Source organism: Alexandromys fortis, unplaced genomic scaffold (assembly GCF_014885135.2).
Source record: "Alexandromys fortis isolate MF-2015 unplaced genomic scaffold, M_Fortis_MF-2015_v1.1 scaffold_202, whole genome shotgun sequence".
NCBI lineage: Eukaryota > Metazoa > Chordata > Mammalia > Rodentia > Cricetidae > Alexandromys > Alexandromys fortis.
Genome location: NW_026068077.1, coordinates 1,725,823 through 1,744,496, shown reverse-complemented (window position 1 = coordinate 1,744,496; position 18,674 = coordinate 1,725,823). Strand labels below are relative to the sequence as shown.

Sequence of the window (18,674 nt, the reverse complement as noted above, 5' to 3'; positions counted from 1 at the left end):
AATTGTCTTGCATTAATAGGAGAAATGTAAATACCGGATTGCACTGAGTTACTACTAAATGGTAACTTTCAGCCCACCAAAAAAAGGTGTCTTCAATTTCCAGCAGGATGCTTGGACCCATGTTCCTAAAGCATATATGCTCTTGGAAGCAATGCTATTCTTAATTAAGGCAGAAGCGGGTGCATTTGAGTGCAATAGTGACCCTCTGGAGAGCTGGAGACGGAACATAGTTTAGGGAAATGAGTCTTAGCGCCTTCTCTTGCAAAGATGTGTGTGCATTTCTCTTTAATCATTGGGAATTTCATGTTTGCAAAGCACCTTGAATACCTTAAACAGTAATCATAACTGTCGAGACCCAACCCATTATCACTCACACACACACACACACACACACACATACACACACACACACAGGACACAGACACACACACCATTTATTTTGCTTAAGAATGTGTCATCTCCAAAAGAGAGAGTGCAGATAAAATTACTACAGGGCCACATGAGTTTGCGTACTCTCTTAGAAACCTCTTCTAGTTTTTATTATGGGACCATTTCTTCCTTGAGAATTCATTTCTTCCTTGAGGAAAAAAAAAAAGAACGTTTGTTTTCTTTCTATGAGAGAATAGTGAAACAGCATGCCATGGTGCAGTAGCTGTTTCAGTCACTTTGTCCACCTTCCTTAGCCTTAACTCCACGCTAACCTTGATTACAGTATATAATTTATATGATGTTGTCTCTAACAGCAAACACATCCTGAATATAAGCCTCACGGCTTTTGTAGCGAGTGCCATAGATTGCTCTCAGTCTATCCACCGGACTCGGCGTTTGTGGTAGTTGTGCCGTCTCCATGTAATTCAGGTGGGTATTGAGTGAGCCCCCAGAAGAAATGGGAACACACCTATTCTGGTTGTGGAGTGCATAAGGTTAATATTTTTAGACTTAAGCAAGGGAACTGGCTGCATTTTGTGTTGAACCAGATTCATTTACATGTTCCAACCTCATGACCAGTTTCATTTAAATAGTCTAAAGCAGCTTAAGTCTACTTGTTATTTGTCTCTGGACTGAAAGGATGAGCCTACAGGTCTGCAAGGTTCTCTGAGAGCCACCTGCCCTAACTTCCTGATTCCCTTATCCAGACTGTGGAATATCTTTTAAAAAGAACTCGCTTTCAAAGAAGCTCAGATGAAAATTTGGGGGGGGGGGATACCATTTACAATTTGGGGAAAAAAGAGAAGTGATTCAAAGTAAAGTGGGTAGCCAAACTCCTTAATTGTGATGCATTTGCCCAGCTCCCCTCTTCCATCGTCGGGCCTGCTCTGGTGCCATATGGCCGACCATGGAACATTTAACTTGTCAGATATAATGGATTGTCCTGGAAGCAGATTTTTGCTTTGAGCACTCGGCTCCTTTCTTGCATTTCACTCTCAGCTCCAGGCTTCAGGATGAAGGATTGTGCTGGAAATGCAAAGAAGAGACACGCAGTTGATTCCCCCGAAGAGAGTGACCTGTATGCCACAGAATTTTACCCATGTAAAGAGGCATTATCCCCATCACTGGCCTTGGCGGGCTGCACGTCAGGATCATTTAAATTTGCTTGGACTTAACAGATTGTGCAAACAGTTCAGAATTGAGCGCTTAGGAATAACAAAATCTCGTCATTTTAGCTTATGCAGAAATGGAGTGGCCACATCAGTTAAAGGGTGCGTATCATTTGCCGTGACCCATGTGCCACCTAAGCACCTGGTCTGTAGATACTGTGGACTCTGTTCATTTCTCAAATATGCAGAGATTTGCTTAGAAAAGAAGAAGGGAAGCAATCAGCTGCTGGATGTGTCCATTGGCTCCGATGTTTTTGTTTGAGGACTAGGGGTAAGGTTGACATGGCCGTTGAGGTGGCTAGACAAATGGCGACGAATTATCCAATCTTGTTTTCAATTTGAGACTTTTTGGCAGCCGTCCATTTATTGTAGCCCATTTGAAATCAGAAGTTAATCTTCCTGTAGGTTATTTAATATTTTGATCTGCAGAGGAAAATGATGTAGAATTCAGCATTTCTTAGTGTATTCACTTTTTTCCCCCTTTCATTTTAAGTTTGTTCTATTGTTTGAGAAATATCAAGCTTTGAAAGTGCTGGGAGAGGTGTGTGATCTTAGCATTTTTAGGGACACTTCCTTATTTAAACAGTGCCTGTCCAGAGATACTTGAGTACACAGAGCTGGGAACACCTTTTTGGGTATAACTTTCTGTAACCCCAAAGCAAGTAAAATATAGAGGTTTCAGACAGAGAAGTGGACGCTGACGAAAAGAACACAGAACATGGAAAACAGTAAGGGGCATGTGAATTCAGACATGAAACCCTACATTCTGGTTTGCTGTAGTGCCACAAAGATGAATGGATTTGTATGGTGCATATGGAGAGACACACACTAAAAGAGATGCTATTTCAAAGAGTAACTTAATATAATTCACAAAAAATGTTATGTGCTAGAAATTTAGCATTTAAATTACTTCTAAAAATACATGTATTGTGGGGAATTCCTAATATAGACCTCATAGGCCTGTTAAAATCGCAGCAGCCCTGGAAAGTAACGTAAGCTTGCTTGTATGCGAAGACATTGCCTCTTTTTAAGGAACAGCTTCCCGTAAGACAGCCAAGGAGCCCCTGTTCAAGTAGCTATTAAATAATAATGTACTCGTATTTCTTAGTAATCCTAAATTGAGATTAGTTTTGTGACTGCTAGCTAGCTCATATGCTCCTCCTTCACGTTTGGTCAGGTTTAATGCTTTAAAAAGGTTTGGGGAGTGCCTGCTCAGCCCAAGGCTGCTGTGTCATGTGCGCCCTCTGCTGGCCACTCCGATTGGAATCGACTCTTAAAGTTGGTGTGCGTGGTGGTGGTTGAGTTTACCTTTTGATCTCATCTTTGGACGTTAGTCAAATATTTTCTGTGACCATGTGGTTACTCAAGATTGAGTATGACCACTAATATGTTCCGTGGAAGTGAAGGTGAGGTTCAGTTTGGGTGTAGTTTTGCCCTCTTTGACGGCACTTACTGATAGGTCAAAGGGCACCTAAGGTGTATAACTCGCTTGGCCATAATTCCATTGCTTAGCATGCTCATGTTTGGGATGAGTTCTAGCTTTTCTGAGTTGGGAATAGACCACAGAAGGCAAACCATGTTCAGGAAGTGGTGGGTAACCCGGAGGGCTCCTTCTGGGTTCATAGTTGCTCTTGTGTCTCAGATGTGAACTTGGGTCTGCATCACCCTGATGCTTTATGAAGGCATTCTGAGTGTCCTTGGAGATCTGAGTGAGCCATGTTCACCTGAGGCCAGTGAGGATGGCAGGTGGAATGGAATCGATTTTTGTTTTGCTTGCCTTTGAAGAGTGTGAGATTTAAAAAGAACAAATCACTCTTGGACCCAGGCCAACACGTTTAACTGTTGAAGGACAGTTAAGAAGGTGGAAAGCCACCTCTCTGTCGCTTCGTGGAGGAAGGTATCCTTGGTAGAGCATACCCCTCTCTGTAGGGGAGAGCAGGACTTTGTATAAAGAACAGGTTCCTAAGATAGCAGTGGTCTCTGTAGGCAAAGCTCCATTACATTTTCTATAATAATTACATTTGTGTAAATGACTGTTTATATATCTCCACGATCATGTGATTGAATCAGTTCAGTAATTGCAGTAAAAGAAACTTGGGAGCTTTAGAGTTCTTTGAGTTTTTACATTGCAAATTTCTTATTTGCAAACAAAACCCCACTCCAAATTCCCAAACACGGAACTGTCAAAGGGCTTAGACCACGAGGAGACAATATATCCTGTAAGTTTATTCTTGGTTGGCTGTATTTCAGGTTTAGATTCTGATGACTTTACCATCGGTTTTCAATAAATCATTTAAGCATCACTTAAAAATTATTTTGACATATTTAATATTGCCAAAATAATTGGATTCTAACATGAAGTCCTCATTGCAGCCTTTTGTATTACTTCTCCTGGGGTGGCCAGTGTCCTGCCTTCCCTCATCATTGTCTCCAGGGAGGCTTTGCTAGGTCTTCTTGCTTTGCTTTGGGTCTTATTCCTGAGGCACATCTCTCCCGATGAGTAGTGTCACGTGTTTACACTCTCTGAGAGTGACCACCAGCACAGACCTTCCAACTCCTGCCACATGGCACGCACAAAGAGGGTTCCAAAAAATATTTCTCGGTGTCGTGGTTCTCAGATTTATACCACAAACACTCAGATGATAATTCTTGCAGGTTCTAGGTCTGAAGATTGACGTTTGTAATCACTGACGCGTTTGGTCTCCTGAGTGCATGGATGAGATGACGTCACCCCTTTCTGTTTCCCCACTCCCTGCTTCATTTCCTGAACCCTCTTTTTCTTCTTCCCATCCTTGACTTCCTCTGACTAAATTCTTCTGCAAATAGGGCGTTTCTCTTAATTATCACGTTGTAGGAAGAGTTGCCTTGTGTCGTTCTACCTTGAGCCTCAGTTTCCCTTAATGGTCGCTAGTGTCGCACAGTAGCTGGCTCTGTGTACCTGACAGTGTAGTTATTTTGGCTCATCCTCTTGTTTTTGAAGAGCCCACAGAGTATGACCCCTCCTTAATTCTGACGGTTACCAATCTTCCTGCTCTGTCTTCTCTGTAGATAATCTAGATTACATTGTGGATTCAGATTACTATTCCTCAACCCCTCAACAAAATGTAGATCACAACTGTGGTGTTCCAGTAGTAAAACTCGAGAGGTCATCATTTCAGACATTACAGATAGACAGGCAACTGGGGTTAGTAATGTTCACGTGTGGGTATGCTTGTATATATGTATTGGGCATGTTTTCATTATCTAAGTTGGGAATGGAAATAAATGGGGGTAAAAAGCATGGGAGTGCAGAGCTGTGTGTGTATGCATGTCATAGACATAATGTGCACGTGTGCGCTATTCAGATTCTGTTCAGATATATCTACCATACTTTATATTTTCCCAACGTCTATTCTGCTTATAGTTGTGTAGCCTTGAGTATCACATTAAATATGAGATTTGTTTAGGAGAAGATAATTACACATATACATTCACACACACACACACACACACACACACTTTTGAAACACAGTCTCTTAGTTTGGTCTATGCTTACTCAAACTTGCTATCCCTCTGCCTCCGTCTCCTGAGTGCAGGCTTACCGGCATGTGTCACCGTGCCAGCAATCACATATTCTTGTTAGTTGTAAACTCAGCTTGAAATTGAGGCCACCACTTATGTATGCAGAGCTCAGATGTATATTTTCTCTGCATAGACGACTAAGTCTCTATGTTTGGATATTCTTTAGAGTTTGCTTAATACTGAAGTTTCTTTCATCTGTCTTATTTCAGTTCATTCAGAGTTTTGGCATTTTTATTTTGATGTCCACGGTTACTTTCGCTGTTAGACTTTATTGTTTATTGAACACAAATTTATCAGGTAAAGTGATTCCTGTAGCAAACTCTGTTACTATCAGTTATCTTAAATTTTGCTGATAAATTCTTTTTAAAAAATTCCCGGCCACAGAGTCGGATTTTCATGGTGTGTCTTTACCTCTGGGCAGAAATGTTGACACATATCTTCCCGTGAAAGAGAAGGACCCAAATGCTTACCTTCTCTGGCTATGGGTAGAGGAGCAGGCCTGGGTATATGGGGCCTTTAAATTCATACAGCCCTGGGTCAGTTTCTAGAGTTCCATCTGTATCGGAACATGACAGCGCTCTAGGAACAGGATGGAGAAGGGCTGATGTGGGGGCATTGGGCCAGGGTCTCACAGTGAACAGCAGCCTTTACCAAGGTCCAGGGCTCCTGTGTTTGTGGGCACTATTGCTTATCAGAGGAATCAACTTGATTGTATAAAATAATTTCTTTGCAACCACTGCCCTTTAGGAATGAGTTCAGTGAATTTAAAAAAGACCCCACTTGCTTAGCGACTTAGCTCTCCCTGGCCTTGAGATGTGGTTGTCTGAAGGGTCATGGGTACCAGCTTGCCTGTCCTATGAAAAGTGACTCAGATTCGGTGCGTGTGGCAAAATCTCCATCTAGTTGTCTATCAGGCTCCTAGCCACTATAACCTATAGAGCTGTATGTACCGATTAAATTGGTTGTCATAACTGATGAGATTTTACTGATAAAAATAAAATAAAATGCAGGGCCAGGAGGTGGCTCGGGGAGTCAAGTGCTTTACTAGTAGGAGAACCCATGTTCATACCCTCAGCACCAGGTGTGCCAGGACTCATCTATGCCTTGGCACGGGGGGTGGGGGAGGCAGAGTGACATGTGACACAGCTTGCTGCTAGGACAGTCTAGCTGAGACCGCGAGTTCCCTCTTTAGTGAGAAACCCCTTTCAGAAAATAAGGTGGAAAAGAGATGGATGATCGATGACATCCCACTGTCAGCCTGCAGCCTCTAGCCATACCCATATATATACAAATATATACATGCACCAGAACCACACGTGTGCAAGCACGCATATGCACACACACATGCATACACACAAGCACACATGCACACACACTCACACATGCGTGTGCACACACGTGGCTGGGGCATGTTTCTGAGCATAACTTCACCTGCCCCAGGTTTTTTAGAAGGTTTTTCCTTTCTGGGCAGGGTTGACACCACCTTTAATTTCAGCAATCTAATGGCAGACGCAGAGTCAGGCGATCTCTGTGAGTTCAAGGCCAGTCTGGTATACAGAGTGTGTTTTAGGTCTGGCTCCATAGCTACTAAGAGATCCTATCTTAAAAAAATGAGAGAGAGAGAGAGAGAGAGAGAGAGAGAGAGAGAGAGAGAGAGAGAGGTCTTCCTCTTGATTGATAGAGTTCCTAATCATAGCTGAAGCATTTGAGGATAGCTTTTCCTCACAATCCTGAGACTTTCCTTCTATATCAGAATGTAACAAAAACATTTTTGATCTTTCGTGCTTTGATATCTGTGTTACAAAATAATGCTTTCCTCATTCAGAATTTTAAAAAATTTATTTTATGCATATAGGTGTTTTGCCTACATATATATGCCTCTACCACGTGTGTGCCCCTTGCCTTGGGAGGCTGGAAAGGGCTTTGTATCCCAGGGAACTAAAGTAACAGCCACCATGGATGCTGACATCAGATACGGGTCCTCTGGAGAGCAGCAAGTGCTCTTAACTACTCAACTATCTCTCTAGCTCCCAACTTTTCTTCAGTTTTACTTTTATTTTTAAATTTTTAAATCTATTTTATGCGTATGACTATTTTGTCTGTGTGTCTATGCACTTGCGCACTGGCTCCCTTGGAGACCAGCAGAGGGCGTTAGATCCCCTGAAACTGTGGTTACAAATGTCTGTGAGTCACAGTGTGGGCACAAAGAACTGAACTCAGGTCCTCTGGAGCATCAGCCGGTCGTTCTGGCCACTAGGCCACCTCTCTAGCACTTTCTTCCCATTTTTATGCAGAAATTATTTTCTAAAAAAAAAAAAAATAAGTGTAGCAAACTTACGATTACACAGGCTGTTTGTTATAGGTCCCTCCAGGCCCGCAGTTGCTGTAGTTTTACCCATTCCTTGGAGACTCAAACTGTGAGAAAACTGTAAGGCAGGGCAAGCAGCTGCGTGGAGGCACTGTGTATAAAGCCACGGGGAAGTCACTCATTACAAGTAAGTTGAAGGCTTCTGGGGTTGCCCTCCATCCTCGGGGTCTCTAGGGGACCCTTGTACAAATTGCTGATTCAGAAAATCATTACTTGGTGGCTCAAGTAGTGCTTTAGTGGCCTTAAGGAGTTATCTGACACACCTCCCCAAACAGCCAAGTTATCCCCGTGATTACGCTGATTAATTGCACACTCTGTGGAATTAGCCTTATTTCCAATGAAAGACTTTCCTGCATTTGGAAGATAATACGTACAAGTCACACGCTTTCGCTTGCTAACATATAAGCCTCTGTGGAAGACAACGCGTGAGGGGCTTGGCTTGCCTGTTGCTGTCTAGTGCCTGCGAAATAACCCAGGGCACCATTTCTCTTTGGCAGTAAGAAGGTGGTTTTGAATCTGTCTCGGGGTGGTCACTTGAAACGCGCGTGCACGGAGACCTTTTCTTCTGGCCAGGGACCTGAGAACTCTTAGGCTCTGTAAACTGAATGTAATTATTTGGAGACATGGATGTGGTCATGTAGAGACAATGACATCTAGAATAGTCCTCAGAGAGGTGGCATGTTGTGGAGAAAGGACTTCAGTGCAGGAAGGAACTACTCGGGCCCCAGCTTCTCAGACCTACACAGCTTCAGCAGAACCCTCTCTTCATTTCCGTGACTGCATCTGTATAAACACAGAATCTATAGGATGAATTCCTGGACTATAGTGTGTTAAATGATCTAAGGTAAGCTGCTTTCCTTAATGTTCAGTACACTGCTTTGCTACTGTAAGTGCTTTAAGGAGAATGGACTATGGGCCTTGAAGCAGAGCTGGAGAATGGACCCCAAAACAGAGTTGGTCCCCCGAGTGAATAGTTTGGGTAAAATGTCAAACTTTTTCCCTTTGTCGCATTTCATTGCGCATAGCTCTGAAGGCAGTGCCGTGCCTAAAATAGAAGAGGTGATTTAGCCATGAGAGGCTGTCCAGGCTTACTGTTTTCTGAAGGATCAGACAGACAGACATAGACAGGTACCATTGCTGAGTACCTTAGCTTATCCTGAAGGAGTATCAGTTCTGAGTAAACGACAGGTTTGTGGTTCTCATCCCCCACCCCTACGTCGCACCCCACACCTGTCTTTTCTCCTGCTTCTCGCTGTCCTCAGTTTATGAAGGAGGGAGGAAAGGATTCTTCAGTGTTGCGTGACTGGTTTATATACTGGGAGAGGGTTATGATCCTTTCAGTATGGAACTTAGTTGAAATTTGGCATTTTAAATGCCTATGGGAGAAGTTAGCACCGTCCTGTATATATAGACCCTGTATTCTATATTCTGCAGCAGAAACCGGCTCTCATCTCTGAGACTTTGGACATCTGACTGATAATGTCACATTTGGTTTTATAGAACTCATGTTCTCGCCTGTATATGGGGGTCAGGGATAATTAAAGTTGACCAGCTCGTTAAAGACGATGTAGAGAGGTAGAGGTACTGATTTCCACGAGAGATAGAAGCCTGTTGAGTTATCACCAAATGAAGAACTCAAATATTATACTGATTTACAGTTTTAAAAATAAGCTTTGACTGGTTGCTTGTTTGAAAACTACAAACATGCATCAATCTTACATAGTCTTGTATATCTATTATCCCTGCACTTTAAATTTGTCAGGGGTTGTTTCAATACACAAAACAAAGATAGAAGCAGGGGTGTATGCTCCCGTTGGTTCAGCAAACATCCTCGTCAGTGAAATACATCCTCCCTGCAAGAGGAAGAGCCTTCAAGATCCAAGTTGCGACTGTGGAGGAGGGTCATACATGGCTTGAACCAGTCTCTGTATCCTTCCCATTAGTTTCCCATCTGACTCCTGGGGCCCATTGTAGGATTGTTCTCCCTTAGAAGACGCTGGTGAGTGATAGTGTTATCCTATGTTGTAATTATGTCTTTCCTCTCGTTCTTCTCTGTGTATTTTAATAGACAGTTATGCTCTCTATATAGAGAATGTGGATAAGCACTGTTTTGTGCCACGTTTTTGTTAATTACTTGCTTTGAGTTAACATGGAGATGGTGGCAGTTAATTGTGAGACGTCACAGGTTCTGTGTACATCATTTGTACAGCCATAAAGTATCTAGAGACCTTTTAGGAATAAAACACCATGTAAATGTAAATTATCACCGCCTATAAGACACTTTCATTAATTTCATATCAAATTCATGAGTGTTTTGAGCTCTGGGATTTCAGAGGCTTCAATGTTGGCCTCTGCTTTATTTGTACTTTCTTTTCCTGGAGTTAAAATACCTTCAGCATCGCAGGTAGAGAGGCAAGGATCTGAATTCTGACCCTGTTACTTAGACCTGTATGGACTTGGTCAGTTTTCTGTGCCTCAGTTTCCCCATCTGTTAAATGGTGTTTATGTTGCCCACCTTGCCAGCTGTTTTGCTGTTTAGTTAGATACCATGTGTAGAGAACTCTCTGGGTAGTGGCTCGTGTGGGGTGATCTCGGCTCTTCTGGCTTGGGTAGGACATGAAGAGACAGCCATGCAGATGGGAGGATTCTAAATAATCACCAGTGTGTCTTTTTGTTACCCCTGAAGATTCTAGTTACTGCTTAATGGACTAGCTTTTTCACTGTAGTAGACCAGAAGAAGCACAAAGTAATAGGGTAAGCACAGATAGTTGGTGTTGGGACAGGAACAGAAATTTATTCTAAGTCAAGCATGTGTATGATGTGTTCCCTAGTCTGATGCAGAGGAACAAAAGGCTCATTCTTCAGTTCCCAGAATGAGGATTAGCAGGGAAATAGCCTGGCTGGTATTGTCCTATGGGAATCAGATAATTTTTCATCAAGGCTTTGAAGAGGAGGCGGAGTCCTACCATACAGGTGTTCCTGTTTCAGTGGTGGGTAAGAAAAAACATCTTCCACCTGGATTGAGGTGTTAGAGGGGCCCTTTACAAAGCAGGGGCCATACACCCCAATATGAGCCAACTCTCTTGCTGATCAACCACCAGGGCATGTTCTCTATGCCTGAGCTGACCTCCAGACATCATCCCACAGAGAAGTTGCTCTTGTCTGTCTCTGCATCTTTCCGCCTGGCTTTACGCTATTGTGTGAGCCCAGGTGCGCTAATCCACCAAAGGTGATGCTAACTACCTTTGTGAGTGGAATGGTTTCTGAGCCCATTTTTCCTCCATGCGGTATTTTCATTGCCATTCCATTTCCTTGCAGCAGGATACCATGATACGTTGGAAGGAAAAATCAGATGTCTAATGACAAATAATAGATTATCGAAAGATGGAATCTGGGTTCTTGAGATATTTGCTAACTGCACTGCCCCCAAATTGCAACAACAATAACAACAACAAATTTTCCTCCTGCTTCTTGGGACAACATGATAAGAGATTATTGTCAGGGTCAGCAAAAATATTGGCCTTAAAAATTGCAAATGGTTGGTGTTTTCTGCTGGGATTAGGTTTGCAAAAACAACAGAAAAAGGAAGCAAATCCTTTCTTGACTGCCATGTGGTGCCATTGTTAACAATCACATTTAAGTATAGATTTCAAACTAGGATGGGCTGGATTCGAACAACACCCTTGTTGACTTCCTGGATCACTTGCTCACTGTAGACACTGAACTGTCCTAGACAAGAGGCTGTGTGTTGATCTCCTTTGTCTCCGGGATTGATTGACGGGTGCTGTGTCTGCTCATTTACAGCATTCTTCGTATTTAATTGGGGGAAAAAAAACACATTGTGACACAGCGTTTCATGTTCCTTGTGTACTTGTAGCCTTGCTGGAGAGGAGAAGTTGTTTAGCATGTGGACATAGCACAGAGGCTCCTCTCAGTCGCTATCACACAGCCATCTCGACCTCCTCCATCAGGTCAGACCGTTTGCTTCCTGCACGGAGATTGTTACCAGCAGCAAAATTTAACATTTGGTCCTTTTCGGTTTAAAAAGGAATCGAATGCCCGACAAGATTGGTTTCTCGTCTATATTTCACAGGCCCTCCCCCTCCCCCAATTCATGGGCCTACAACAAATGTTACGAACGGGTACTTTTAGCTTTTAAAATATGGACAACAGTACTCCATGCAGTAAAAGACTTGAGCGATGAATGCTACCCTTATGCCTCTTTTGAGTAGTTTTAGCCATGGGGCTTGGCACTGCCACCATTGTCTTTGTGCCAAAAAAATATCCGCAGCGGCTGTCGCATTCTAGTACTGGAGGGTTGTCTCGAGAACTCCGCAGTGGGCTTGCGGGGCTTGCGCATCGCCATCGCTGCTGTCTCTTTTAAATATTGGAGAAATGGAATCTTGAGCTCCTTCAGAGTGCCCATTGCGGTTGTGGGGCAGAGGGTGGGTGGTAAAGGATGGAGAGGGGAGGAAACAGGCTCTGTGTGCCAGCCGGTTTATGTAAGTGACAAAATTCATGCCTGACACAGAAGAAACACAGATATTTAGGGGCCTTTGTGTTTCTGAGCATGCATAGTTCCTTAAGGGTCCTACTCAGACACCTTATCAGTGAGCTTCAAAGTTCCATTATCTTTAAACAAACATTCCAGTGACTTTGAACTAGAAAATTCATATCAAGACCATGCCTAGTTTTTAGTGGGCAATGTACACGAAATGCATGATTTTTTTTTTTCCTTTCTGGAAACTGAGGTGCCATTTTAAAATGGCTGCTTTTTATCATCTGAAAAACGATGGCACTAAGAAAATCTGAGGCTTGCGAGGTTCTGGGCTTTGTCCACAGTCCCCGATCACTTCCCTCCCAGCCAGGGTTTTGGGCTCTGAGGGCAGATTTATAGCTGAATTGGGGAACAAAAAGCTGCAATAAAGTTAAAGGCTCCCACTATTAGGATGAAATGTGTTTGCCCATGATCTCCGCGGCGATCCATTTGATAGTGAAAGTGGATCGTACAGATGAGACCTTCCCAAGGAGCATAATCCTTGGGAAAAAAAAAAAAATTAGTCCACCTCCGAGCCTCCCGCTGGCTGCGCTGCCTCTTTGGTACCTTGCAGACTTCAACAGAGTCCTGGACGGGTGCCCATTGATGTCATGGAAACACTCAAATTACGGGAGAATGATTCATGTCTGTGCTGTTCTCTCATCCTCCCCCACACAAACAGGAGTAGATTTTTAACCCTGACAACTTGTAATTTGCAGTGGGTTTATTTTTGTATCTGGATAAATATTTTTTAACAAGCAAAATTAAGATTAAGCAGTCTGTATCTGATATGATAGTAAAGAATGCTGGGCCCATGGAGCCAAGAGTACTTTGGGGACTCTCTATTGCGTGAATTCCTATTTTCCTCCTCCTGTCTTTGGCCTCCTCCCCTCCCTTCCTAACCCAATGCTCTTCTTTTCTGTCCTTTCTGTCTTCCTTTTCCATACCTGATTTCTCTCATATTCTTCTGTTCTGTGTCTGCTCTTCCTATTTCATTATCCCACGAGAAGGATTGGCCCGGCTTGTGTATCTATAGCAAGACAAATGCTGGTAGGAAAATCATTCTCTCCAGTTATGTGTGGTAGAGATGAGTTCTGGAAATCGTAGCAGGTGGTAGCATCCTGTAGAAAAAAAACAATGGAACCAAAATAGGCACTTTATCTTATACCCATATCTTAGAATCCAATATTTGGGAATTGCCAAATGAGGACATTAGATTTTCATATTCCTACAAGGTCAAAGCACGTATTTTCAGCTTTTCTTTCTGCCTTCCTGTCTGTCTTCCCATGAAGTGGTTAACCAGGACTGGTGTCCAAATCAAATATGTCATGAAATACTTGAAGGTTTCTTGTGTGTAAGAGCTTAGAGGAGGGCATGTGTCTTTTGATATTGCTCATGAAGGTCACACCCTTTCTGATAGTGTTAGGGAAGAGGAGTAGTTAGAGGTTAGGGTAGCTTCCGTGACGTACGACCTCTGTGTGACCACATGTACAGTGGGCACAGGTAATTGATCCGCCCTCCACTCCATGTCGCAGTACCAACATTCTGTGTAATGGGGTCTCATTTCCCTGGAGTTAAGGCTGACATGGTCATTGATTTTCTAGTTCACGCTGGACACTATGGAAGAAGTATAGTTTTCCTAAGTGTGAGTTTTGTTAAAATCAGGAGAAAAGCTAATACGGGGGGGGGGGGTGTGGGCTTAAGATTCCAAATTTGTTCTCTTTGAAAATAATCCTCCATTGGATGTTTTAATATATTGACACAGACACAGGACACACTTTACACCAGAGCTAAGGCTCCCGAAGACACATTCTGTGTGTGCTGTCAGGGAGTCTTATTCTGATAACATTGCCATTGAACCCAAAGAGAAAATGGCTGCTGTTCCTGTCCGCATTCTCGTTGAGTGGAGAAGGGAAAATCTGGGGGTTGTAAACTTTAACAGGATGTTGGCTCAGCACCTCAAAATAGAAGCTTTGAATTTCCCTTTGGGACAGGAGAAGAGTGTACTGCTGTCTGTAGAGCACAGTGCACCTCAAAACGCTTTTCTTGAGAGATGCGCCCTTCCGTCTTGGGTGGAGTGAGGTCCTGGACACTGCCTTGCCCCACTAGCTCCTTGTCATTTGGTATGGTTGGTTTTCTAGAGCAGCCCTTTGAACACCACCAACTGAATTCAATAATACCTCTTGTAATGCAATTTCTATTGAAGTCTACACAGAGAAAGCACGCATCCTTGGGTTCTTCTGCATGTGTAGTTCAGTGACAGTAGAGATGCTCTACCTGTCCTGAGCAGGTAGATACATGTGGAGATACATGTGGAGTATGGATTTGGGACAAAACATTCAAAAGCCTGATCCTAGGACCCGCTGAGTCTCCTGGTAGAGTCTGAACTTGGATTCAGAATAGGTGATTTTCCAAGCCCCCTTTCTCATGTGTTCTCTCCATCATTGTGTTGATCAGGATGGGATCACTCCTGCGAAAGAGTTTTTAAAAGGGAGGAGAGAGAGATGGGGGGGGGGGGCTTAGAATTTTGAACAGTTTCTTTGCTAGATTCACCATCTGGAGAGCCCGTGATTGATTAGCTTTGGCCTCCCCATTAAGTGTCAATATAATCAATGGGAATTACCAGACTAGGGTCATTACATAGATCATTTGCCTGCTGTGTAAATAAAAATGAAATTGTTCAAATTTTGTGAGGGAGAAAGAAAGTGAAAATAAGGAATGCCAGTTTGTTTGTTAGAGAAAGTGGAGGCCACTGGAATGACAGTTTTTGGAAGTGTGGAGCAGTTTGGCTAAGAATAGGAATGAAGGATATTTTTTTCCAGTTTCTTGTCGCTGGAGTGAGAAAGTGCTGTTCCCTCTCTTGCTTGCATACATTGCCAGTAGTGCCTCCTTCACGTATGTAAACATCGGGGACGGAAAGTGGATATCTGTTACCTGCAGGGGAGGTTTTCTTTAAAGGAAGAAGCCCGATTTTTACTGTTTTATTGTTTCTCTTGGCAGGTAAAACCGAAAGGGGCTCATACTCATCTTATGGGAGAGAAAGCGTGCAGGGTTGTCACCAGGTAAGTGCCCCTCTGGGCTGGGGAAGAGCTGAGAGCTAACCTGGGCAGTGACAGCGCTGTGCAGCTATGATGGTTGATTGTGTTTTCAATGGTGATGCTAAGGTGCCCGGAGGGTGGAGAGCCTCCCGATGACTGTCTTTACACAACGGAGCGACTCAGGGCTTAGAACTAACAAACATCTTATTTTTAGAGCTCAGCAGACTCAAAACTCCATCCGCTGGCTTGCTTTTCATCAGCCGCTACCCCAGGTCTTGTTTGCAAACCAGCAATGTCCACGAAAGTGGGTCCATCGAAAGAGTTTATTTGCAATTAAGAACTTAACAGTTTCTCGCCCCAGAAATGTTCAGTGTGTCAGATCCAGGGTTCGGGTGATGTTGCTCGAAATTATAGTTTTCTTAGGGATTATATGATGTTGTGTGAAAACAGGGTAGGATTGAGAGATAAAAATGTCTGTGAAAATATGATTTGCTGTCCCTTTTTGTTTCTGCATTGTTTTTGGCCAGAAGTCAAGGCCAGCAGGCTCACAGCTAAGCCGTCGCAAGGGAAGCATGCATGAGTCAGAAAAAGAAGAGTACTTTAGTTAAATAATAAAATGCCAGGGTAACACAAAGGTATAGCGTGCGTGCGTGCGTGTGTGTGCAAGTGCACATGCTCACGCACCCATATGTGTATTTGTGCCCCTCTGCATTAGTGTACTTTCAACTCTCTAGAGAGCCTATTTCTGAGAATACTATCTATAGGCAGAAGTGGAAGCTTTTCTCTTGACAATCCCATTTCATAGTTTTTTTTTCTTTTTGAATTTTAATCTTATTACCAATCATGATGAAAATACATATTTTAATCTGTAGTTTTAAAGAACAGAACTGCTTTCCAAAGCTCTCACTGAAATTTAATAATGCCCTCTAATACCCAGAGACTTGTACCATTCTGTTCTTCACCGGGAGAAAAAGCAGGCGCTCGTTTGTTTCTGGGCAGAAAAGGGCTCCTTCGGCTTCTGAGCCTCACACTCTCCTAGTTTCTTCAATGATAAAGAAAACAGATACACTTGGGTTTTTTTTTTTTTAAACAACCTGTTTATTTATCCCTAAGAAATGTAAGCCCACATGTGCTTCCTTAATGTAGCTGGGCACTGAAGAAGCTATCCTTTCCGGCCAGACTCGTCTATCAGGAAGGTAGAGTTCTGGGGGATTGGTTCTGGAGGGTTTTTTCTCCCCTCCCTGCTGTATACATTTGCATTTTAAAAGTTGACTCCTCTGGCCCAGTTGCCAATTCAGTCAGACTCGGCATCTAAAAGATTCTCCCAGCAATGAGCTGCTCAGCGCTTGGTTGAGAACCCTTGCAGGAGGGTAGCCCATGGCAGTTTGGGTGGAAAGAATCCTGCAGGAAAGAAATTTACAGCATTCCCGTGCAGCGGAAACATCTTTGGAATGTGAGTGCACATGTTTGGGGCAGATAGCCTGGGCCAGCAGCCTCATAGAGCCGGGGCTCTCGTGAAGAGCTCACAATTTCTGCAGAAAAGCCGGTTCCTGTGGGTCTGATTTCTGAGGGTCATGGCAGAGGTCGCCAGTGTTTTGGGGAGAAGAAAGTTCACAACATCCTTCCTTTTTGCGGATGGTCATGGCATAGGTCTCTATTTTTCGCTGGTCGTTGAGAAGGATAGGCTTCCTAGTCCCTGCATCCTTTCTTACTAATAGGAATTGGCATGACTCCGCACAGACATAGATTTCCTCTGCTGAGTAAGCCCGAGGCCCCTGAACTTGGGAAAGCGTCATCCAGACCGTGGGAGTCAGTGTGTGTGTGCAGTGCGAAGTCCCTTCTCCCTCCGTTTTTTGGGAATACTTCCCTCGGGTGAAACTGAAATTAATTTTTTTTTTCCAAACATAAGGTGAGAAGTGGAGAGGGACATGGGGGTAGCTGAGGTGATTGCCTTGAGTGTGTGAGAACTGACATTTTGGGACCTCGACTCGTTCCTAGGAAAATTCTTTTGTATGTTGGGGATGTTGCTGCTCTTGCTTTTCTTGAGAGACCTTCAGAGTCTAGCTGGGAGTGTGGACTGCCTCCACTTTTAGTTCTGCTTCATGTGCAAGAACTGGCTGTGTGCTCAGCTTGGTCTCAGCAGTGTCCACCTCTAAACAGTGGGAGGCTTAAGGTTAGCAAAAGGGAAGTGTGGAGAATTCCCAGCGTGGGGAAGCAGGGCCTGGAGACGAGAATGTGTCCACAGTCTGGATTTCGGTTGTCTGTGGAATTTGAGACGAGAGCAGACCAGTTTGTCTCTCAGTGAGTCGGTTCCTCTTGAGCCGCATTGTTCTTTGAACCCTTGTCTACTACTTGAGCTAAAACAAACCCCCCCAAAGAAAGGCAGATTCCCTGTGTCTGGGGCTTGGAGTCTAAATAGCAGAGCACAGCTGAAATGATTCCCCACTGTGTAACAAGGTGAGTGTCTCTCTCTCGGGGAGGGGTGCTTTTGTTTTCTCCTGTTCGCTAGTTAGTGAGATGCTGGACAGAAAGCCTTTAGAGGGGGTGGCCCCAGGAGCTGCAAAGCCGCCTTTTCTTATGATAACAATGCAGCCTGTGAACCCATAGGGATGAGCAGTGTTCCGTGGGAGCATGCTTATTCCAGTTCCAGTGGCTTCTTGCTCATTCTGCACTTACGGTGCTGGTAGCAACAGGTAGTGAACCGCTGTCCTGGAGCATTTACTTATTATCGTGAGCTGTATCGGGTTACAAAAGGACATCACTGTGCTATATCAGCATTCACTGTGTGTAGGTGCATGTTTGTGTGCTTGCACGCGTGCATGCACATATAAGCAATGGATGTGTTTCTCTTAAGGATTTAATGTTAATGGATATAGACATGGTTTTCTAAAAGTGAATGTTTTAGCAGGAAAATAGAAAGCCATCAGGTTCTTTATTATTAGTTAATTTGGATTCATTAAAAATGAGCAATATAAATAAGTGCATCAATATACTTCCACGTGAAGTTATCAGAAATATACATAACTGACTTTTTGCAACTTTGGAAATCGCGTAGACAAAAGTGGCTTTTCAAGACTCTCTCACAAAATACCGAGAAGCTAATTTACATCAAATTGGTGTACGGAAATCACACCCCAGTTTTAAATTTTTTCTTGCCAACTCACAACCTCATATTACTTTTACTGGCAGAGAAAATAAAATTTATAATGGAAAGTTTGACAGCAACACAAATGAGTGAAAAATCAACTTTTTCGCAAGTTAGCCCAACCCTAATTCTGTAAGAGCCAACATAGAATTCCTAGTGGATCACGCTGCAATAACAGAAAGAAGCAGGGACGGGGCGGGAGGGAGGTGTGTGACTTGCCTTTGGGGTCTTTTTTTCTTGAGCTGAACAGGATCAATTTGCAGACTTTAAACTTTTGTCAAATCCTATGCGAGACGAGGGCAGCAAAATTGATGATCTTGAGTGTGTACATTTTCACCCTGAATAGAAGTTTGACAATGGTTATTCTGAGGTGTGTGTGTGTGTGTGTGTGTGTGTGTGTGTGTGTGTGTGTATAGGGGGGAGTTGA

At 43.4% G+C, this 18,674-nt stretch overlaps 1 protein-coding gene across 13 annotated transcripts in view; it reads left to right on the top strand.

The window, feature by feature from the left end:
• The window catches only part of Tcf4 (transcription factor 4), a 342,727-nt gene that overhangs the window by 161,391 nt on the left and 162,662 nt on the right, over positions 1–18,674 (top strand). For 12 of the 13 annotated variants that reach the window (XM_050121710.1, XM_050121718.1, XM_050121709.1 and 9 more), the window contains one exon: positions 15,065–15,126. In XM_050121710.1, coding sequence (XP_049977667.1) covers positions 15,065–15,126 — 62 coding nt within the window. Of the gene's footprint in view, positions 1–15,064; positions 15,127–16,892; positions 17,012–18,674 lie in introns of those variants that run through there. The other variant, XM_050121721.1, reaches the window with a different exon arrangement.